This window comes from Notolepis coatsorum, assembly GCF_963971535.1.
Source record: "Notolepis coatsorum genome assembly, contig: SCAFFOLD_480, whole genome shotgun sequence".
NCBI classification, from domain to species: domain Eukaryota; kingdom Metazoa; phylum Chordata; class Actinopteri; order Aulopiformes; family Paralepididae; genus Notolepis; species Notolepis coatsorum.
Genome location: NW_028169062.1, coordinates 1,558 through 25,507, shown reverse-complemented (window position 1 = coordinate 25,507; position 23,950 = coordinate 1,558). Strand labels below are relative to the sequence as shown.

The following is a 23,950-nucleotide window of genomic DNA, read 5'->3' as shown; positions in this document are numbered from 1 at the left end:
TTCAAAAGTAGCAGCAGCACGGATACCTTTTTACCTGCTGCTGGCGAGGAGCCAGGTGAGAGACGCCTCAGAAGAGATTAAATGATGTCTCTCGGCAGCAGCATAGTTACATAGTTGATCTCAAGTAAAGCAGCCCAAACAGTGGGTGAAACGCTCAGCAGTTGAGATCATTATTATTATTATAGTAACGAGCTGAATAAACGCACATGTCTCTCTCTCTCTCTCTCTCTCTCTCTCTCTCTCTCTCTCTCTCTGGACAGGTGGCTGCAGACACCACGCAGCCCAACAGATCTGATGATGTGCACTCAGTAGATGTGAATACAAGCAGTTTACTGTAACTAAACACGGAGATGATGTCAAATAACAAACTCAGCAGCAGCAGCAGCAGCAGCAGCGACACCGACGGCTTCTCCTCCTCGGTTACAGCTGTTCAATGGAATGAGTCGAGTCCAGTTGCGTCTCAAACGCTGCCGTGTTGTTGTTGGAAAACACCGGTAAACAAACCACACCTCCTCCTCCTGCCGGACGTAGTGAGACACACGTGTGTATATACCATACAGGCACCGGCCACAGGGCGGCGCTGTAGACCAGCCTGTAACATCTGATTGAATTGATTGATTGATTGATTGATTGAAAACTTTATTAACAGATTGCAGAATGGGTACAATACAGTACATCTCAATACACACAATTGTTAAGGGGATGCAGACCATAGAAAGACTGGTCTCTCTCTCTCTCTCTCTCTCTCTCTCTCTCTCTGTAAACTGACCTGAACAGAGGGAACGTCTACAGTTTGAATGCGAGAGAGACACATGTAGAAATAAGGGCTATTAAAGAATATTAAGAAAAACAAAAAGGAGTTAGAAATACGGGCAAATATAATCCGCGTCGGCCATTTGGGAAGCATAAAGTTCAGTTTCAGAAGCCAGTCCACTTAATGTCAATAGCCTCTCCCCATGAGGTCTCAGTGTCAGGCCTAACGCGGTCGACCAGTTTAGCCCAACCAATGTCTATAAATTCAGTCTCGCATTCTACATTCATTGTTCATTGCTCCCGGCGTCAGGTTAGCTTACCGCTGGGTACTCGCTGGGTAGCCGTCCACGCTAGGCTAGCTTGGTCTTGAGGTATGCTTCGGCATCCCCAACAGACATGAAGCGTAGCCTGTCCCCGCTCTCTTCCGTAATCATCAGTTTGGCCGGGTAATGAAGACTAGGCCTCAGCCCCCGCTTGTAAAGTAGTGCCATCACATCGCGGTACGGTGCTCGCTGTTCCAACACAGCCGGGGTATAATCCTCGTAGAAAGCAATTTGTTGACCGTTGTACTGCATCTCCGCTCTTCTCTTTCTGGCCTCCCGGATCACCCGTTCTTTAGTTTGATAGTTATGGAACCTGATGATAACAGGCCTAGGCTTTTCACTCTGCTTCGGTTTAGCTGCCAGAGACCTGTGTGCGCGGTCCAATTCTGTAGGGGTAGGGAGGGTCTCTGCCCCAAGAACCTGGGATAAAAGGGTGGCGAAGAAGGGTGTTGGTCTCGGGCCCTCAATCTGTTCTGGTAGTCCAACGATCCGAATGTCGTTACGTCGTCCTCGAGCCTCGAGATCCTCCGCCTTAGCCTTTAGCATAGCCTGGCTAGCCCTCAGATCAGCACATGTAGCCTCTAGCGACGCAATTCTTTCGCTTACAGAATCCGCATTCTCCTCCAGGGACTTGACCCGCTGTCCGTTGTCGGCCACGTCCGTTTTCATTTGGTCAAGTTTATTTTCCAGAGTGGTAATGGCTTTTCTGAACTCGGTGGTCATAGCCTCTTTGTGGCTCTCAAGCAGGGTGGCCAGCCAGGCCTCGCTAACAGCGTTGTCAGCCTCCTCTTCTTTCTGAACATCGCCCCATTTTGGTCTTGGATTCTTGGATGACATCTTTGCGAAGATAAATATTTAGTTAGCTGTATCGATACTTACATATAAAAAAGAATTATGTGGGTTTGGAGTCTTAAAACATAGAATTTAAAAAAAAAACACGAGGGAGAGAGGGAAAACGCGTCCTACTCCCTGCTCACCATACCGGAAGTCCTGTTTTTTTTTAAATGATTACTCTATGTAAAATATTTATCTACAGCACCTTTAAAATGTATGTTAAAAATATGCATTAGTTGAAAACGAAAACAGGTTACTTATTTGTATGTGAAAGTAAAAAGAAATACAATAAAACTCATCATTCTGTTAGAATATATATATTTTTTAAGTTAATCAATTAATAAAATAATCAAACAATTCATGTTTAAAGGTTCTAATTGGTAACATTTTAATGTTGATAAAAATATATACATCATATAGCATTTAAAAAGGAACACCACTCAAATTGAGACCTCAAAACACAAAGGTATAATAAATCAGGGGGCCATCAAAATATTAAGACTTTATAAGTTGATAATACATACAAATATAACATTTGTTCTGTTAAAAACAGAAATAAAACGTATTCTTATTCAAATGTTTTAAAATATAATTTATAATTGTTAAAAATGCAATTAAAGGGATATTTCATATTTCACGACTGCTGTCAACACCACCATTCCTCCCAGATGTCAGGCTCCTCATTCACATCCATTCATTTTGGGGACCTAGTCTAAATATACTTCTAAATATATAAGTGTAAACAAACTACTGCTGTGAAGATGTCAATAAAACAGACAATTCTGAGTCAAAGGTACGTGTTTGTTTTGGTATTTGAAGTGTGTTTACATATGTATGACCTCTGAACAACAAAAGCTGATTTATTTAGCATTTTAGCAGCAAAGCACATGGTGTGGTGGTGGTTGTGTGGTTGTGTGGGGGGGGGGGTTGTGTGGTGGTTGTTGTGTGGGGGGGGGGGGGTTGTGTGGTGGTGGGTGGTTGTGTGGTTGTGTGGTGGTGGTTGTGTGGTTGTGTGGTGGTGGTTGTGTGGTGGTGGTTGTGTGGTGTGTGGTGGTGGTTGTGTGGTTGTGTGGTTGTGTGGTGGTGGTTGTGTGGTTGTGTGGTGGTGGTTGTGTGGTGGTGGTTGTGTGGTGTGTGGTGGTGGTTGTGTGGTTGTGTGGTTGTGTGGTGGTGGTTGTGTGGTGTGTGGTGGTGGTTGTGTGGTTGTGTGGTTGTGTGGTTGTGTGGTTGTGTGGTGGTGGTTGTGTGGTGTGTGGTGGTGGTTGTGTGGTTGTGTGGTTGTGTGGTTGTGTGGTTGTGTGGTGGTGGTTGTGTGGTTGTGTGGTGGTGGTTGTGTGGTGGTGTGGTTGTGTGGTTGTGTGGTGGTGGTTGTGTGGTTGTGTGGTTGTGTGGTTGTGTGGTTGTGTGGTGGTGGTTGTGTGGTTGTGTGGTGGTGGTTGTGTGGTGGTGGTTGTGTGGTTGTGTGGTGGTGGTTGTGTGGTGGTGGTTGTGTGGTTGTGTGGTGGTGGTTGTGTGGTTGTGTGGTGGTGGTTGTGTGGTGGTGGTTGTGTGGTGTGTGGTGGTGGTTGTGTGGTTGTGTGGTTGTGTGGTGGTGGTTGTGTGGTTGTGTGGTTGTGTGGTTGTGTGGTTGTGTGGTGGTGGTTGTGTGGTTGTGTGGTTGTGTGGTTGTGCGGTGGTGGTTGTGTGGTTGTGTGGTGGTGGTTGTGTGGTGGTGGTTGTGTGGTTGTGTGGTGGTGGTTGTGTGGTTGTGTGGTGGTGGTTGTGTGGTTGTGTGGTGGTGGTTGTGTGGTTGTGTGGTGGTGGTTGTGTGGTTGTGTGGTTGTGTGGTTGTGTGGTTGTGTGGTGGTGGTTGTGTGGTTGTGTGGTGGTGGTTGTGTGGTTGTGTGGTTGTGTGGTGGTGGTTGTGTGGTGGTGGTGTGGTGGTGGTTGTGTGGTGGTGGTTGTGTGGTGGTGGTGTGGTGGTGGTTGTGTGGTGGTGGTTGTGTGGTGGTGGTGTGGTGGTGGTTGTGTGGTGGTGGTTGTGTGGTGGTGGTGTGGTGGTGGTTGTGTGGTGGTGGTGTGGTGGTGGTTGTGTGGTGGTGGTGTGTGGTGGTGGTTGTGTGGTGGTGGTTGTGTGGTGGTGGTTGTGTGGTGGTGGTGGTGGTTGTGTGGTGGTGGTGGTGTGGTGGTGGTTGTGTGGTGGTGGTGGTGGTTGTGTGGTGGTGGTGGTGTGGTGGTGGTGTGGTGGTGGTGTGGTGGTGGTTGTGTGGTGGTGGTTGTGTGGTTGTGTGGTGGTGGTTGTGTGGTGGTGGTGTGGTGGTGGTTGTGTGGTGGTGGTTGTGTGGTGGTGGTTGTGTGGTGGTGGTTGTGTGGTGGTGGTGTGGTGGTGGTTGTGTGGTGGTGGTTGTGTGGTGGTGGTGTGGTGGTGGTTGTGTGGTGGTGGTGTGGTGGTGGTTGTGTGGTTGTGTTGTTGTGTGTGTGGGGGTGGTTGTGTGGTGGTGGTGTGGTGGTGGTTGTGTGGTGGTGGTGTGGTGGTGGTTGTGTGGTGGTGGTTGTGTGGTGGTGGTTGTGTGGTGGTGGTTGTGTGGTGGTGGTGTGGTGGTGGTTGTGTGGTGGTGGTTGTGTGGTGGTGGTGTGGTGGTGGTTGTGTGGTGGTGGTGTGGTGGTGGTTGTGTGGTTGTGTGGTTGTGTTGTTGTGTGTGTGGGGGTGGTTGTGTGGTGGTGGTGTGGTGGTGGTTGTGTGGTGGTGGTGTGGTGGTGGTTGTGTGGTTGTGTTGTTGTGTGTGTGGGGGGGGTTGTGTGGTTGTGTGGTTGTGTGTGTGGGGGGGGGTTGTGTGGTTGTGTTGTTGTGTGTGTGGGGGGGGTTGTGTTGTTGTGTGTGTGGGGGGGGTTGTGTTGTTGTGTTGTTGTGTGTGTGGTGGTGGTTGTGTGGTGGTGGTGTGGTGGTGGTTGTGTGGTTGTGTTGTTGTGTGTGTGGGGGGGGTTGTGTGGTTGTGTGGTGGTGGTTGTGGTGCTTTAGTGGCTTAACCTTTAAACAGAGTTCATAAAAAAAAAAACATCCAAGGTAACAAGGTAACATCTTCTAACTCTATACACAATTGAACCTGTACAGCTTTTGTTTTGATTACATGTAAGAAATAATAAAAACTGGGTTACAAAGCAATCTTTTCCAGATGTTCTATTGCTAAATGTTAAACAAAGTCCAAGGATAGGGTATGATTTATATTCTGTGATGATCTGAGAGGTTGGGTGTCTAGATGTTAGGAGCATCCTGCTGGACTACAGAGGTGTCTCTCGGTAGATCCAGTCATATGACGGCTACTGTCCTAAAGTTGTGCTGTTAGGGTGTTTTTCAATACTTCTGTATTTATATATAATATATATATATATTAGCATCTTTCTTTGGTTCTTTGGTTTCTCTGAGACCAGTGGATTATAATGGCGTTGCACTTGTATCGTGTAACGATCATTATGACCAGAGCTTGTGGTCATATTTAGTATTTAATAGCTGAGGTCCGTCTGAAAGAGAGCAGCTCCAAACGCCACGTCTTACTTTATCATAGATGTCAAATCCAGGGGGTATAAAGGAGCTACAGTGTACGGCCCCTTCTTCTGTTTGGAGTGCTAAGTGCTGCCGAGTACAGTAAGTGCGTTATGTAGCTGAACCAAATCAAACGTGACTGGTGACCAGGGTAGCGCAGCGGACTAAGCGTCTGTCTACCACCGCAGAGACACTGGTGTCGAATCCGGCTGTCAGCGGTGCCTCCGGCTTGGCCGGTCGTCATACTGACACAATTGGCAGAGTCAGCGGGAGGGAAGCCGGTGGGTGGTAATCTGGTCGATGTAAACAGCGACTCCTACAGGTCGGTCAGGGCGCCTGCACAGCGAGGGAGGGATCTGGGTGAGGTAGTGTGACCTCCCTCGCGTTACACCTCACCAATGAGAGTCCTCGCTGCCAGGTGAAAAGAGGCTGCTGGCTGTCTCATGTATCGGAGGAAGCATCTGATAGACTTCAGGGCTCCCTAGACCGGCAAGTAGGGGGGAAATGCGCGCAACGACCAGGAAGGGGAGGGCGGAATTGGCATAACGACTAAATTGGGATGGGAGGGAAATACAAGAAAAATAGGAGGAGAAAAAGTGGATACAAAAAAAAAAGATAAAACCGTTACTGTGCCGCAATTATTGTGTTGTAAATGCAAGCTGCCAGTTGAGTTGTGCACCGGCGGGTGAGTTGCTTGTGGCCCGGGGGTCAGTAGGAGGACAGGAGGGGTGTCAGTCCTGCTGGGTGTGCCTGGACAGGTAGGAGGACAGGAGGGGTGTCAGTCCTGCTGGGTGTGCCTGGACAGGTAGGAGGACAGGAGGGGTGTCAGTCCTGCTGGGTGTGCCTGGACAGGTAGGAGGACAGGAGGGGTGTCAGTCCTGCTGGGTGTGCCTGGACAGGTAGGAGGACAGGAGGGGTGTCAGTCCTGCTGGGTGTGCCTGGACAGGTAGGAGGACAGGAGGGGTGTCAGTCCTGCTGGGTGTGCCTGGACAGGTAGGAGGACAGGAGGGGTGTCAGTCCTGCTGGGTGTGCCTGGACAGGTAGGAGGACAGGAGGGGTGTCAGTCCTGCTGGGTGTGCCTGGACAGGTAGGAGGACAGGAGGGGTGTCAGTCCTGCTGGGTGTGCCTGGACAGGTAGGAGGACAGGAGGGTGGGATAGTCCGTCATCACCCCCGTGGCTCCGACCTCCAGCGCAGCCTCGATGTCCTGGTCCTCGTTGCATACAAACAAATGCACCTGGAATATTATTGACAGCACATTATGTTACAGTAAATATTATGGGGAAACAGCGATGGTGCACATTTCCTGGGAAACCTGGACATTAGATTAGATTAGATTCTTTAATGACCACACAGCCAGGCGGGTGGAATTTGTTTTCAGTGCAGTTATAACATTGTTCCAACATAGAACATCACTTACAATACACACTACATGCAGTTTAATACATAGATACATAAATAAAATAAAAACACTATCACAATTTAGGTCCGTAACAGCAGAGGTAGGGGGATTGTTGTAGAGTTTAGTGTCCGTATGGCAGTGGGGAAGAAGCTGTTTTTAAAGCGGGATGTTTTGGTGGTCAGGGATCTGTAGCGCCTCCCGGAGGGCAGCAGCTGGAAGATGTGGTGTGCTGGGTGAGTGGGCTCAGAGATGACTTTTCTTGCTCTTCTTACACTTTCAGTGCCCACCACGTGATAACACGTGTTATCAGCCCGATGCCTGAATGCCCACCACGACAATTAGCGTGTTATTTTTTTTATTAGCGATCTGAATTCATATTTCATCAACCCAGTCTCCCGTTGGTAAACCAGCCCCATCAGGAGCTCAGATGTGAAAAAAGCACCCCCTATCGTCTCCCAGATGGTAATGCACCCTTTTGGAATGGACTCAGTGAAAATGGATGAGAAAAGAAAAATCTGGAATCCACATTTTACTTCTCAGGCATGTAACCCGAGCCGATCGGATTCATTGTGGAGCCTCAGAACAGCGTGGAATATGTGTTTCGAGTACCCAGCGTTGGATCAATAAACGCGATCGATATTTGGAATGGCGATCAGGAATTGGAATGATCTTTTTGGAGAACATCTGATCTGAGGTAAGGAATCTATTTTACAAGTCTTGGGATAATCAGAGTTGTATTCGCTGAGATCTCAGCGTTCGCCCTATGTGTGATCTGTCTGTGTGTGGGCGATGGCTTTGAGGAAATCAGAGAATAGATTTTTCAGATCGCCTATATAGCGTGCATACGTACACATATACTATCGATAATCTAGCGTTTATTTGAAAACGATTCATAAATAGGCCGAAAAATTACAACGTTCTAGAATATTCCAGTAAAGGGCGATTATCATGGAATATTTATATTTTCCTTGAAAACGAGGGCTTTTCAAAATTCTATAAAACGAAAATGAACCGATAAAAAAACAATCCGAGGGGAGCTCCAGTAGCTCACCGCGTACCTCGGACGCTATTTCGGCGTCGGGGACAACCGTGCGCGTCACGGATCTGGGGTACACGAGTTCGACTCCCGGACTCGCCGTATTTTCTCAGAGTGTCTTTCCCCCGATCTATATCCCATTCAACCTGTTTCTGTCGGTCGTGCTTGACCAGAAAAAGCGATAAACGCTAAAAGAACCAGCTGACTGGTCAAAGTAAAAAAAAAAAAAAAAAAAAAACAATCCGCTTTGACAATATTGACTGGAAAACGAGTCATTGATAAGCGACGGGCAGATTAGACACATAGCCATCATTTAAAACATAGATTAGGCGTTATTAACGCTAACATTGAAGTGGATGGTGGGCATTCAAGCACTAAATCGTGCACCCCCTGCTGGCACTGAAAGTGTTAATGTTCTTTGGCTGTGATTTGAGTGATGGGAGGGGGGTGCGGATAATTTTGGAGGATTTATTGATTATTCTTTGCAGTTTGTTTTTGGAGTGAATGTCCAGACTGCTGTACCAAACTGTTATGGAGAAGGTGAGGATGCTTTGTATGATGGCCTGTATGACATTCTCCAAGTCTGCAGTGAATGTGTATATCAGCTGGTTAATGTGTATATCAGCTGGTTAATGTGTATATCAGCTGGTTAATGTGTATATCGGCTGGTTAATGTGTATATCAGCTGGTTAATGTGTATATCGGCTGGTTAATGTGTATATTGGCTGGTTAATGTGTATATCAGCTGGTTAATGTGTATATTGGCTGGTTAATGTGTATATCGGCTGGTTAATGTGTATATCGGCTGGTTAATGTGTATATCGGCTGGTTAATGTGTATATTGGCTGGTTAATGTGTATATTGGCTGGTTCTGTATCGTTAGGGCTCAGCTTGGCTTCGCCTTCTGCACTATCTCGCGTACGTGCACGCGTACTGAATAAACCACAAATGTACCTCTAATACCAGTATTAGTCTGACCACACCCCTCATCAGCTTACCTTCATAAGCAGGTGTGTGGTCACCTGCTCTCCTCCTTCTCGCTTTCACCACAAGGAAGAAGTGCCTCGGTAGATCCCCACACTTGACACCATGATGGAAGAAAGGTTTAGGAACAGCTTGGGAAACAAGGATACGTTGACATCATATCTTTATTTTCTCTCTCACTATTTTCGAGAAAATACGGCGATATTGTCTTCGTACTGGAGTGTCTAGAAGATGATGATCATTCTACAAACCCTCCACCGGTTTTCGTATTGGGAGCACGCCGCTGCATGCTTCTCAACTGCAGTTCCTTGCTGTGTTTGTTGGGGTGAAACCTGTCAAGCCACAGCTGAACTGTCGGACATGCCGCTGTTGTGAGGAGCGGTGCGTTCCAGGTTGGGTGAGTAGTGTTTGCTGGCGGGCTCCACTTGTCTGTTAGTGCTATGGGGGCTACTAGACGAAGTTTATGGAAACCGGCCCCAGGCTAGGGTCCTTTGTTTAGCCGTCTAGGCGACAGAAGGCCTTGGTCTGGCGACCATTATAGTTTTAACTAGTGGGCCGCGACCATTGACACTGGTGATCCCTGTGTGTTCTGGACGAGTGGATTCTCTCTGTCACCGTGTTAAGACCCCATCTTTCATATCCAAATGAGAGTATTCCTTCACGAGGGGATATGTGCATGTAATGTGCGATAGCGGCAGATTCATGTTCAAAGTCAGCTATACAGGCCAGTTGGTACTGTGCTGATTCCGCCGGACGTGTTATTATCACCGTTGTGAAGCGGTGTTGACGTCTTGTTTTTCCTTTTCTCTTAAAAAGTGAGGAGGGTTCAGAACGGCGGCCTGTCTGGGTGAGTGTTATGTCATTGTTTACATGTTCATAGCTTACGGTTAGCCGGTCGGTGGCCTGGCGCGGGGTGGCTTGGCTTCTCGCGCGCCGCCGGGAGCTCGCTCCTGATCGCGTGCGTCGTAGATCGGCGTCTCGCGAGCGGAAGCGATAGCACCCGAACGGCTGGAGCAGCCGTTAGCTTGATGCTATTCTGTTGAACGTGCTTTGATTTTTAACATGTTTTACACTTTTGACCACGACGTCATCCTTGACAGGGGATGTTCGTCAACCCTGCCCGAGCCTAGACGGGGATTGCGTCAACAAAGAGGACTGTAGCGACTGGTGGAGCGGCGACGCTGCCCGGATCGAACAACACGGGACGCTTGTGACTGCACTTCGCTGATCTGCGTTCCGGGCAGGTACGGGGTTGGCCAGACCCTCATAACACGTCTTCTGGTTTTACCTTGCTAAATGTATTGTGAATGACGGTGTTTTTTCCCAAAACGTGTGTTGTTGCAATGCATTTGAGATACGTTGCGGGTTGTGTGTGAGCTGTTTTTGTCACTGGCAGTAGCTTCTCCGTGCAGGTCGTGATGTATTGATCTGGTTGTTGTGTGAGAAACATCATGGTGTTTATGTGTACCGTGTACTCACTACTAAGGCAACTAACCTATGAAGCTATGCTTGGTGACGAGTGAGTAAAAGAATGTTCTTTCTCAGACTGTAATGACAATGAACAGTGAGTTCACACATTAACAGGTTTTTCCTGTTTTAACTGGCCGTATTGAGGGTGAAATAGGAGGATTGTGTTTCCCCCCCCGGTTCCCTGGGGACTTTATCACCTCCTATCAGACATGTTGTGCATTAATTGTGTCTTTTGTGTGGTAGGGATACGATGTAACTCTCAGCTTGATTGCTGAGGTTGTGCTAAATCTGCTGGAGAAACTTTTTTCCTAAAGGGAAATTGGTTTGGTTGCTGTCGTGTGCTTAGCAAGGCCTGTGGTCGATACTAATCAAGAATGATGTATTCTCTCATTGTGATGATGATGGGTTGTGTGTGTCATGTGACCTACAACTGGGTTGTACTGGCCACAGAAGCACATGTGTATGTTGGACCGGGGTTCTTAGAGCCCTCTCTATTCTGTGTTTTTCCTTAGTAAAAATCAGATAGCAGGTTAGCTCGTGCGCTGTGTGGAGCTGTGAAACGCTTCATAGAGCTGACTATGACTGTGTCATATTCTCTTTTTGTCGTTACGTCGTATCATGGGTGTGGGGTCGTAAAGGGGTGAACTGGTAACCTTTCCTCTCCCCATTGTTCTGTCGGTCAGGGGTACACCCCCTGTCCTTCAAGGTTCCCGTCACGTGGCGGTTCGGCACGTTACGGGGGGGGGGGGGGGGGGGGGGAGGGAGTTCCTGGTCCCACGGCCTGGTATATTGGGCGTGTGCACCGCAGGAATTCCCCCGCCATAGAGTACGTCACCGTGTTGGAGTTAGGGAGTGTCACACCCCTCTTGTCGTTCCCCTGGGCGCCTTGGGGATTCAATGGCAGGTCTAAATAGCCTGTTCATTGATGGGGGTGTGTCCCGACGCACGTATAGTGCTAGCTCGCTGTAAACAGGCGATTGACTGGCACGCCTTAGTTGCTTGTGGTTGAAACAGCGTTTTTATAAAGCAACTGAGATGGGGGTTTTTCCTCTTCCGGCGACCACATCCCATGACCTGGGTGGGTTGTCGACGGATCCTCGTTCATGTCTGGGGGATGATGACGGGATGGATCTGAACATATGTAGTGGGGTCTCACGCCCTTGGGGTGGGCCACCAGGCGCGGTTCGTCCCGACGTCTGGGTGGCGCCTTCTTTTCATGTTAAGATCGACACGCATATCTGCCCTTTTCCTGGGGCATGTCGGCGTGGTTAGGGCACGGGACTGGTTCTGGTCACGCTGGTCCAGATCAGTTGAACCCGTTGTCCGCCGGGGATGCAGATCTGCTGTTCTGGTACCCTGAGGGACTTGGGCTTTTTTCAGGGGGAAAAATGCCAGGTCGGTCTGGGTGTCACAGGGTTAAGCGCTATGGAGACCCTGGTTGGGTATGTTTTTACTCAGCACTGTCGTCATGGCTTACAGCCATGCCATTCTGTACGCGCTCGATCTCGTCGGATCTCGGCCGCTACACAGGTTGGTCCTGGTTAGTACTTGGTTGGGAGACCGCCGGGGAATACCAGGTACGGTGTGCTTAGGGGCTGGTTCTCCATTGTTTTTCGCTCCTCTCTCACGCATGGCGAAGAGGGGCCTGTGGGGGTGGTTTTTTGACCTCCTCTGGTGACCCTGTGCTTCCCGTACCGCCAGGCCCGGTCCGAAGTGATGTTTGCGACCCGTAGGCCTGGGTTAACCCTTTTTGGAAACTGAAACACTTGTACTGCGGTATAGCCGGTGTATACCCGCAGGTGTGTTTTGGAGTTTTTTCTTGAGGGGTTATAGGAACAACCACCGCATTGGGTAACACCGAGGTGGTTGATTCCCTGGTGTGTTGGAGCAGTGTCAACTCCCGGGTTCACCGGTTGAGGGTGCCCCTGCACGTTCATGACGTCTGCCAATCGTGTCAGCCTTCTCTGCCTCGACCCCTCTGGGTGGGGGTTGTTAAATGGAGGCTTGGTCATGCAACACCGCCAGCTTACGCTCCTTCCGCCGGGGCGGCTGTGTTCAGCTGTCCCCTCTGGCGCCTGTCTCGTCCGCAGTCTCCAGGCTAGGGTTAACAGCCTGTTGCCTGGTTTTTCCCCGGTGCGCTGCCTGCTTCCGTTGGTTAACCTTTTTTGTGTGCTTACGGCCATGCTGACTGCCTATTCTGCAGGGTCAGTGTGCCAGGCGGTGTACTATTGGGGGGACGGGGCCCGCTCGGCTTACTGGCCTGGTTGGTTCCGCCTGGGAATACCAGGTGCAGTAACTGAGGGGCCTTTGTCCGAATACGCTGGCGATGTGGGGGGCGGGGCACTACGTGCCCACCTGGTGGGGTCTTGATGCTGGCATCATGGACTTCTCCGGGCCCCCATTCCAGGGAGTCCAGTCCTTTTGGTGGGTCTGGGTCTTCCTTCGTGCTCCGCTGCTACGGCCTTGCCACGGGGTTGGGTTTGCCCTTGACCCCGTGATTCTGGGGGCAGTAACGAGGTTGTTCCTCCGTTCGTTCCCGGGTGGCATGCGGGTTGTGCGTGTGTGTAGTCGTGGGTCAAGCCACGGTCTGCTCACCCTGTGCGTTAAGTTGCTTGAGAGCTCTTCGCACGGTCGGGTCCGTCGCCTTCCCGTGAAGCCTCTAATAGGGGGGATACCCTCCATTAGGGGGGGTCGGGGGGGCTCGGCCCTCCCTGTTCTGATGGTTTTGGGGGGCTGTCAGCGGGGTGTATTTGTCAGCCAAGTGGCTCCGCTTGGCCTCCCTTGTGCAGAAGGCGAAGCCAAGCTGAGCCCTAACGATACAGAACGTTAGGTTATGACTATAACCAAGTTCTGTTAGTTAGGGCGATGCTTGGCTTCGGACGGCCGCTGCAGCCCTTGACCTCACCTTGTGGTGAAAGCTTGGGAAGGAGGAGAGCAGGTGACCACACACCTGCTTATGAAGGTAAGCTGATGAGGGGTGTGGTCAGACTAATACTGGTATTAGAGGTACATTTGTGGTTTATTCAGTACGCGTGCACGTACGCGAGATAGTGCAGAAGGCGAAGCCAAGCATCGCCCTAACTAACAGAACTTGGTTATAGTCATAACCTAACGTTAATGTGTATATCGGCTGGTTAATGTGTATATTGGCTGGTTAATGTGTATATCGGCTTGTTAACGTGTATATTGGCTGGTTAATGTGTATATTGGCTGGTTAATGTGTATATCAGCTGGTTAACGTGTATATCAGCTGGTTAATGTGTATATCAGCTGGTTAATGTGTATATCAGCTGGTTAATGTGTATATCGGCTGGTTAATGTGTATATCAGCTGGTTAATGTGTATATCGGCTGGTTAATGTGTATATTGGCTGGTTAATGTGTATATCAGCTGGTTAATGTGTATATTGGCTGGTTAATGTGTATATCGGCTGGTTAATGTGTATATCGGCTGGTTAATATGTATATTGGCTGGTTAATGTGTATATTGGCTGGTTAATGTGTATATCAGCTGGTTAATGTGTATATCGGCTGGTTAATATGTATATTGGCTGGTTAATGTGTATATCGGCTGGTTAATGTGTATATTGGCTGGTTAATGTGTATATCGGCTGGTTAATGTGTATATTGGCTGGTTAATGTGTATATTGGCTGGTTAATGTGTATATCGGCTGGTTAATGTGTATATCGGCTGGTTAATATGTATATTGGCTGGTTAATGTGTATATCAGCTGGTTAATGTGTATATCGGCTGGTTAATATGTATATTGGCTGGTTAATGTGTATATCGGCTGGTTAATGTGTATATTGGCTGGTTAATGTGTATATCAGCTGGTTAATGTGTATATTGGCTGGTTAATGTGTATATCGGCTGGTTAATGTGTATATCGGCTGGTTAATGTGTATATCGGCTGGTTAATGTGTATATCGGCTGGTTAATGTGTATATTGGCTGGTTAATGTGTATATTGGCTGGTTAATGTGTATATCGGCTGGTTAATGTGTATATCGGCTGGTTAATATGTATATTGGCTGGTTAATGTGTATATCGGCTGGTTAATGTGTATATCGGCTGGTTAATGTGTATATCGGCTGGTTAATGTGTATATCAGCTGGTTAATGTGTATATTGGCTGGTTAATGTGTATATTGGCTGGTTAATGTGTATATCAGCTGGTTAATGTGTATATCGGCTGGTTAATGTGTATATTGGCTGGTTAATGTGTATATTGGCTGGTTAATGTGTATATTGGCTGGTTAATGTGTATATCGGCTGGTTAATGTGTATATTGGCTGGTTAATGTGTATATCGGCTGGTTAATGTGTATATCAGCTGGTTAATGTGTATATTGGCTGGTTAATGTGTATATTGGCTGGTTAATGTGTATATTGGCTGGTTAATGTGTATATCAGCTGGTTAATGTGTATATCGGCTGGTTAATGTGTATATCGGCTGGTTAATGTGTATATTGGCTGGTTAATGTGTATATTGGCTGGTTAATGTGTATATTGGCTGGTTAATGTGTATATCGGCTTGTTAACGTGTATATTGGCTGGTTAATGTGTATATTGGCTGGTTAATGTGTATATCAGCTGGTTAACGTGTATATCAGCTGGTTAATGTGTATATCAGCTGGTTAATGTGTATATCAGCTGGTTAATGTGTATATCGGCTGGTTAATGTGTATATCAGCTGGTTAATGTGTATATCGGCTGGTTAATGTGTATATTGGCTGGTTAATGTGTATATCAGCTGGTTAATGTGTATATTGGCTGGTTAATGTGTATATCGGCTGGTTAATGTGTATATCGGCTGGTTAATATGTATATTGGCTGGTTAATATGTATATCGGCTGGTTAATGTGTATATTGGCTGGTTAATGTGTATATTGGCTGGTTAATGTGTATATCGGCTGGTTAATGTGTATATTGGCTGGTTAATGTGTATATCGGCTTGTTAACGTGTATATCGGCTGGTTAATGTGTATATTGGCTGGTTAATGTGTATATCAGCTGGTTAATGTGTATATCAGCTGGTTAATGTGTATATCAGCTGGTTAATGTGTATATCAGCTGGTTAATGTGTATATCGGCTGGTTAATGTGTATATCAGCTGGTTAATGTGTATATCGGCTGGTTAATGTGTATATTGGCTGGTTAATGTGTATATCAGCTGGTTAATGTGTATATTGGCTGGTTAATGTGTATATCGGCTGGTTAATGTGTATATTGGCTGGTTAATGTGTATATTGGCTGGTTAATGTGTATAGGTATATTCCCAGAGCAGAAGGGATGAATGAACCAGGATATCAGCCACCAAGTCCTCGCTATAGTAGAGCCTTATTAACTTATCATTGTACTGTAAAGTGATTTTCTATGAAAATGCGGTCAATACCTCATTACTTTATTTGTTAAGTTGTTGAGCCAGAGGCTTCAAGCTCCACAGGATGAAAGAACAGAGACAAAGAGGTTTTATACCTGAATCCCACGGGCTGCCAGATGTTTAAAAAGACTCTTCCTCATCGTCAACCTGGAACGACATCAACAACAACTGTTACAACAGTGTTTTACTGTACTTTCATTCTAGCACCGGAAGGGGACACAACCAGCCAGCCCAGCTGTTGGGCAGAAACACCTCTCCCCGAGTTTTAAGCTACTGTAGGCTAGTGGTCCGTATACAAGTGGTGCCCTAACGAAACAAAGAAAAAATCTGTGTGGCCAAAAGTCAGACTGATGCCAATAAAGGAAAAAAGAAAATCACCATCATCGGCTGATTCTGATATGGTTGCCATGCCGATATATCATTACTAACAAAGAGGCTGGATACAGGAAGAGGGGAGGCAGGCGGGAAACAAACAGGAAGTGATGTCATCACTGAGAACTCAACGCACCTCATTCACGTCATTAGAGAAACTGATTTTGCTGAATAGCAATCAACTGCTTCAATATCAGAAATGTCAATTTCAGTATTGTAAATACAATTATTTCTCAATTTGATGTGAGGGAATAACTAGCCAAATATGTTGCTCAATCAAACAAGCCTCCTCTACCTTTACTGGTATAAGCAATTTTACGTCCGACGTTCATTTCCCAGGTCAGTTTATTTCCCCAGAGCTGCTGGAAGGATCTAGAGAGTTCCATGTCTCTGTTACTGATTCTCATGAGACACTGATTCAGTCAGTCAGTGATTCTCAAGTGATTCTCAAATGATCAAGACACTGATTCAGTCGGTCAGTGTGTCTCAGTGTGAAGGGAGCTCAGCTGCTCTGAGTAAGTGAAACTCACTTCTCGATGAGGAAGATGAATGAAACTCACTTCTCGATGAGGAAGATGACTGAAACTCACTTCTCGATGAGGAAGATGAATGAAACTCACTTCTCGATGAGGAAGATGAGTGACTGAAACTCACTTCTCGATGAGGAAGATGAGTAAATGAAACTCACTTCTCGATGAGGAAGATGACCAGTCTGTTCCTCAGGATGCGCTTCTCTGGAATAAATGTCCTTTTTAAACCACATGGAGAAAGAAAGAGAAGATTAACCACAATGTTGCACATATTCACACACCTGTGTAAACGCATGCATGCACGTACACGCACACACGCACACACGCACACACGCACGTACACACACACACCTTGAGAATGCAAAAAGTATGAGCCATGTAAAATATACTAGAGCAGGAGGATGTTACACCTTTCCCCCAAAAAGCATTGGGAGCATTTTAGATTAGATTAGATTAGAATATATCGTCATTATACAGTACACCAAAAAGAAGTTTGGCATCCAACCAGAGTGCAAATGTAGCAGTAAAGTGCAACAGTAATATACAATGTACAGGTGATTAAACTGGGTACCAAATATACAAATGAGTACTACTGAGTGAGTATAGTGCTAATCAGATGTATGTACAGAGTTGTAGTATTAATATGCACAGTGATACAGTAGTCATACTGTCCAGCAGCATAACTAGTAAGAGTAGGATATGTACAGATATACTGTAGATACAGTAGATATGTAAAAGGACTATGCACAGGTGAATACAGACATGTGTGGATAGATATAGATATACAGTATATGTGGTGAGAATAAATATATATATATGGTATATACAGCATTTGTACAGCTATCATAAAGAGATAAGGGTTGTTTGCAGGTGTGTAAGTATATAGAGAGGGTTATATGCAGGTGTATAAGTAGGTATATAGAGGGTTATATGCAGGTATATAAGTAGGTTTATAGAGAGTTATATGCAGGTGTATAAGTAGGTATATAGAGAGTTATATGCAGGTGTATAAGTAGGTATATAGAGGGTTATATGCAGGTGTATAAGTAGGTATATAGAGGGGTTATATGCAGGTGTATACGTAGGTTTATAGAGAGTTATATGCAGGTGTATAAGTAGGTATATAGAGAGTTATATGCAGGTGTATAAGTAGGTATATAGAAGGATTATATGCAGGTGTATAAGTAGGTATATAGAGGGTTATATGCAGGTATATAAGTAGGTATATAGAAGGGTTATATGCAGGTGTATAAGTAGGTATATAGAAGGATTATATGCAGGTGTATAAGTAGGTATATAGAGAGTTATATGCAGGTGTATAAGTAGGTATATAGAAGGATTATATGCAGGTGTATAAGTAGGTATATAGAGGGTTATATGCAGGTGTATAAGTAGGTATATAGAGAGTTATATGCAGGTGTATAAGTAGGTATATAGAGAGTTATATGCAGGTGTATAAGTAGGTATATAGAGAGTTATATGCAGGTGTATAAGTAGGTATATAGAGAGTTATATGCAGGTGTATAAGTAGGTTTATAGATAGTTATATGCAGGTGTATAAGTAGGTATATAGAGGGTTATATGCAGGTGTATAAGTAGGTATATAGAGAGTTATATGCAGGTGTATAAGTAGGTATATAGAGAGTTATATGCAGGTGTATAAGTAGGTATATAGAGAGTTATATGCAGGTGTATAAGTAGGTATATAGAGAGTTATATGCAGGTGTATAAGTAGGTTTATAGATAGTTATATGCAGGTGTATAAGTAGGTATATAGAGGGTTATATGCAGGTGTATAAGTAGGTATATAGAGAGTTATATGCAGGTGTATAAGTAGGTATATAGAGAGTTATATGCAGGTGTATAAGTAGGTATATAGAAGGATTATATGCAGGTGTATAAGTAGGTATATAGAGGGTTATATGCAGGTATATAAGTAGGTATATAGAAGGGTTATATGCAGGTGTATAAGTAGGTATATAGAGAGTTATATGCAGGTGTATAAGTAGGTATATAGAGAGTTATATGCAGGTGTATAAGTAGGTATATAGAGAGTTATATGCAGGTGTATAAGTAGGTATATAGAGAGTTATATGCAGGTGTATAAGTAGGTTTATAGATAGTTATATGCAGGTGTATAAGTAGGTATATAGAGGGTTATATGCAGGTGTATAAGTAGGTATATAGAGAGTTATATGCAGGTGTATAAGTAGGTATATAGAGAGTTATATGCAGGTGTATAAGTAGGTTTATAGATAGTTATATGCAGGTGTATAAGTAGGTATATAGAGGGTTATATGCAGGTGTATAAGTAGGTATATAGAGAGTTATATGCAGGTGTATAAGTAGGTATATAGAGAGTTATATGCAGGTGTATAAGTAGGTATATAGAGGGGTTATATGCAGGAGTATAAGTAGGTATATAGAGAGTTATATGCAGGTGTATAAGTAGGTTTATAGATAGTTATATGCAGGTGTATAAGTAGGTATATAGAGAGTTATATGCAGGTGTATAAGTAGGTATATAGAGGGGTTATATGCAGGTGTATAAGTAGGTATATAGAGAGGTTATATGCAGGTGTATAAGTAGGTATATAGAGAGTTATATGCAGGTGTATAAGTAGGTATATAGAGGGTTATATGCAGGGTATAAGTAGGTATATAGAGGGTTATATGCAGGTGTATAAGTAGGTATATAGAGAGTTATATGCAGGTGTATAAGTAGGTATATAGAGGAGTTATATGCAGGTGTATAAGTAGGTATATAGAGAGTTATATGCAGGTGTATAAGTAGGTATATAGAGAGTTATATGCAGGTGTATAAGTAGGTTTATAGAGAGTTATATGCAGGTGTATAAGTAGGTATATAGAGGGTTATATGCAGGTGTATAAGTAGGTATATAGAGAGTTATATGCAGGTGTATAAGTAGGTTTATAGAGAGTTATATGCAGGGTGTATAAGTAGGTATATAGAGAGTTATATGCAGGTGTATAAGTAGGTTTATAGAGAGTTATATGCAGGTGTATAAGTAGGTATTATAGAGAGTTATATGCAGGTGTATAAGTAGGTTTATAGAGAGTTATATGCAGGTGTATAAGTAGGTATATAGAGGGTTATATGCAGGTGTATAAGTAGGGTATATAGAGAGTTATATGCAGGTGTATAAGTAGGTATATAGAGAGTTATATGCAGGTGTATAAGTAGGTATATAGAGAGTTATATGCAGGTGTATAAGTAGGTATATAGAGGGTTATATGCAGGTGTATAAGTAGGTATATAGAGGGTTATATGCAGGTGTATAAGTAGGTTTATAGAGAGTTATATGCAGGTGTATAAGTAGGTATATAGAGGTTATATGCAGGTGTATAAGTAGGTTTATAGAGAGTTATATGCAGGTGTATAAGTAGGTATATAGAGGGTTATATGCAGGTGTATAGTAGGTTTATAGAGAGTTATATGCAGGTGTATAAGTAGGTATATAGAGGGTTATATGCAGGTGTATAAGTAGGTTTATAGAGAGTTATATGCAGGTGTATAAGTAGGTATATAGAGAGTTATATGCAGGTGTATAAGTAGGTATATAGAGAGTTATATGCAGGTGTATAAGTAGGTATATAGAGAGGTTAATATGCAGGTGTATAAGTAGGTATATAGAGAGTTATATGCAGGTGTATAAGTAGGTTTATAGAGAGTTATATGCAGGTGTATAAGTAGGTATATAGAGAGGTTAATATGCAGGTGTATAAGTAGGTTTATAGAGAGTTATATGCAGGTGTATAAGTAGGTATATAGAGAGTTATATGCAGGTGTATAAGTAGGTTATATAGAGGGTTATATGCAGGTGTATTAAGTAGGTATATAGAGGGTTATATGCAGGTGTATAAGTAGGTATATAGAGGGTTATATGCAGGTGTATAAGTAGGTATATAGAGAGTTATATGCAGGTGTATAAGTAGGTATATAGAGGAGTTATATGCAGGTGTATAAGTAGGTTTTATTAGAGAGTTATATGCAGGTGTATAAGTTAGGTATATAGAGAGGTTATATGCAGGTGTATAAGTAGGTATATAGAGGGTTATATGCAGGTGTATAAGTAGGTTATAGAGAGGGTTATATGCAGGTGTATAAGTAGGTATATAGAGGGGTTATATGCAGGTGTATAAGTAAGGTATATAGAGAGTTATATGCAGGTGTATAAGTAGGTATTATAGAGAGTTTATATGCAGGTGTATAAGTAGGTATATAGAGGGTTATATGCAGGTGTATAAGTAGGTTTATAGAGAGTTATATGCAGGTGTATAAGTAGGTATATAGAGGGTTATATGCAGGTGTATAAGTAGGTATATAGAGGGTTATATGCAGGTGTATAAGTAGGTATATAGAGGGTTATATGCAGGTGTATAAGTAGGTTTATAGAGAGTTATATGCAGGTGTATAAGTAGGTATATAGAGGGAGTTATATGCAGGTGTATAAGTAGGTATAGTAGAGGGTTATATGCAGTGTATAAGTAGGTATATAGAGAGTTATATGCAGGTGTATAAGTAGGTATATAGAGAGTTATATGCAGGTGTATAAGTAAGTTTATAGAGAGTTATATGCAGGTGTATAAGTAAGTTTATAGAGAGTTATATGCAGGTGTATAAGTAGGTTTATAGAGAGTTATATGCAGGTGTATAAGTAGGTATATAGAGAGGTTATATGCAGGTGTATAAGTAGGTATATAGAGAGTTATATGCAGGTGTATAAGTAGGTATATAGAGGGTTATATGCAGGTGTATAAGTAGGTATATAGAGGTGTTATATGCAGGTGTATAAGTAGGTATATAGAGGGTTATATGCAGGTGTATAAGTAGGTATATAGAGAGTTATATGCAGGTGTATAAGTATGTATATAGAGGGTTATATGCAGGTGTATAAGTAGGTTTATAGAGAGTTATATGCAGGTGTATAAGTATAGGTATATAGAGTGTTATATGCAGGTGTATAAGTAGGTTTATAGAGGGTTATATGCAGGTGTATAAGTAGGTATATAGAGGGTTATATGCAGGTGTATAAGTAGGTATATAGAGGGGTTATATGCAGGTGTATAAGTAAGTATATAGAGAGTTATATGCAGGTGTATAAGTAGAGTATATAGAGGGTTATATGCAGGTGTATAAGTAGGTATATAGAGGGTTATATGCAGGTGTATAAGTAGGTTTATAGAGGAGTTATATGCAGGTGTATAAGTAGGTATATAGAGGAGTTATATACAGGTGTATAAGTAGGTATATAGAGGGTTATATGCAGGTGTATAAGTAGGTATATAGAGGGTTATATGCAGGTGTATAAGTAGGTATATAGAGGAGTTATATGCAGGTGTATAAGTAGGTATATAGAGAGTTATATGCAGGTGTATAAGTAGGTATATAGAGGGTTATATGCAGGTGTATAAGTAGGTATATAGAGTTATATGCAGGTGTATAAGTAGGTATATAGAGGGTTATATGCAGGTGTATAAGTAAGGTATATAGAGAGTTATATGCAGGTGTATAAGTAAGTATATAGAGGGGTTATATGCAGGTGTATAAGTAAGTATATAGAGAGTTATATGCAGGTGTATAAGTAGGTATATAGAGGGTTATATGCAGGTGTATAAGTAGGTATATAGAGGGTTATATGCAGGTGTATAAGTAGGTTATAGAGAGGTTATATGCAGGTGTATAAGTAGGTATATAGAGAGTTATATGCAGGTGTATAAGTAGGTATATAGAGAGTTATATGCAGGTGTATAAGTAGGTATATAGAGAGTTATATGCAGGTGTATAAGTAGGTATATAGAGGAGTTATATGCAGGTGTATAAGTAAGTATATAGAGAGTTATATGCAGGTGTATAAGTAGGTATATAGAGGAGGTTATATGCAGGTGTATAAGTAGGTATATAGAGGGTTATATGCAGGTGTATAAGTAAGTATATAGAGAGTTATATGCAGGTGTATAAGTAGGTATATAGAGGAGTTATATGCAGGTGTATAAGTAGGTATATAGAGGAGTTATATGCAGGTGTATAAGTAGGTATATAGAGAGTTTATATGCAGGTGTATAAGTAGGTATATAGAGGGGTTATATGCAGGTGTATAAGTAGGTATATAGAGGGTTATATGCAGGTGTATAAGTAGGTATATAGAGAGGTTATATGCAGGTGTATAAGTAGGTATATAGAGAGTTATATGCAGGTGTATAAGTAGGTATATAGAGGGTTATATGCAGGTGTATAAGTAGAGTATATAGAGGGGTTATATGCAGGTGTATAAGTAGGTATATAGAGGGGTTATATGCAGGTGTATAAGTAGGTATATAGAGGGGTTATATGCAGGTGTATAAGTAGGTATATAGAGGGTTATATACAGGTGTATAAGTAGGTATATAGAGGGGTTATATGCAGGTGTATAAGTAGGTATATAGAGAGGGTTATATGCAGGTGTATAAGTAAGTATATAGATAGAGTTATATACAGGTGTATAAGTAGGTATATAGAGAGTTATATGCAGGTGTATAAGTAGGTATATAGAGAGTTATATGCAGGTGTATAAGTAAGTATATAGAGAGTTATATGCAGGTGTATAAGTAGGTATATAGAGGTTATATGCAGGTGTATAAGTAGGTATATAGAGGGTTATATGCAAGGTGTTATAAGTAGGTATATAGAGAGTTATATGCAGGTGTATAAGTAGGTATATAGAGAGTTATATGCAGGTGTGTAAGTAGGTATATAGAGAGTTATATGCAGGTGTATAAGTAGGTATATAGAGTGTTATATGCAGGTGTATAAGTAAGTATATAGAGGTTATATGCAGGTGTATAAGTAGGTATATAGAGAGTTATATGCAGGTGTATAAGTAGGTATATAGAGGGTTATATGCAGGTGTATAAGTAGGTATATAGAGAGTTATATGCAGGTGTATAAGTAGGTATATAGAGAGTTATATGCAGGTGTATAAGTAGAGTATATAGAGAGTTATATGCAGGTGTATAAGTAGGTATATAGAGAGTTATATGCAGGTGTATAAGTAGGTATATAGAGAGTTATATGCAGGTGTATAAGTAGGTATATAGAGAGTTATATGCAGGTGTATAAGTAGGTATATAGAGAGTTATATGCAGGTGTATAAGTAGGTATATAGAGAGTTTATATGCAGGTGTATAAGTAGGTATATAGAGGGTTATATGCAGGTGTATAAGTAGGTATATAGAGAGTTATATGCAGGTGTATAAGTAGGTATATAGAGAGTTATATGCAGGTTTATAAGTAGGTATATAGAGAGTTATATGCAGGTGTATAAGTAGGTATATAGAGGGTTATAT

At 43.3% G+C, this 23,950-nt stretch overlaps 1 protein-coding gene across 1 annotated transcript; it reads right to left on the bottom strand.

Moving 5' to 3' along the window:
* Window positions 1–6,517: 6,517 nt before the first annotated feature.
* On the bottom strand, window positions 6,518–16,821 carry LOC311248804 (lysophospholipase D GDPD1-like; the record flags this gene model as incomplete). The annotated part of the gene is made up of 3 exons (XM_084339632.1): window positions 6,518–6,666; window positions 15,797–15,848; window positions 16,762–16,821. Coding segments are annotated over 3 exons (241 nt in total), but the record flags the coding sequence as incomplete, so codon positions are not given.
* Between the last annotated feature and the right edge of the window lie 7,129 nt (window positions 16,822–23,950).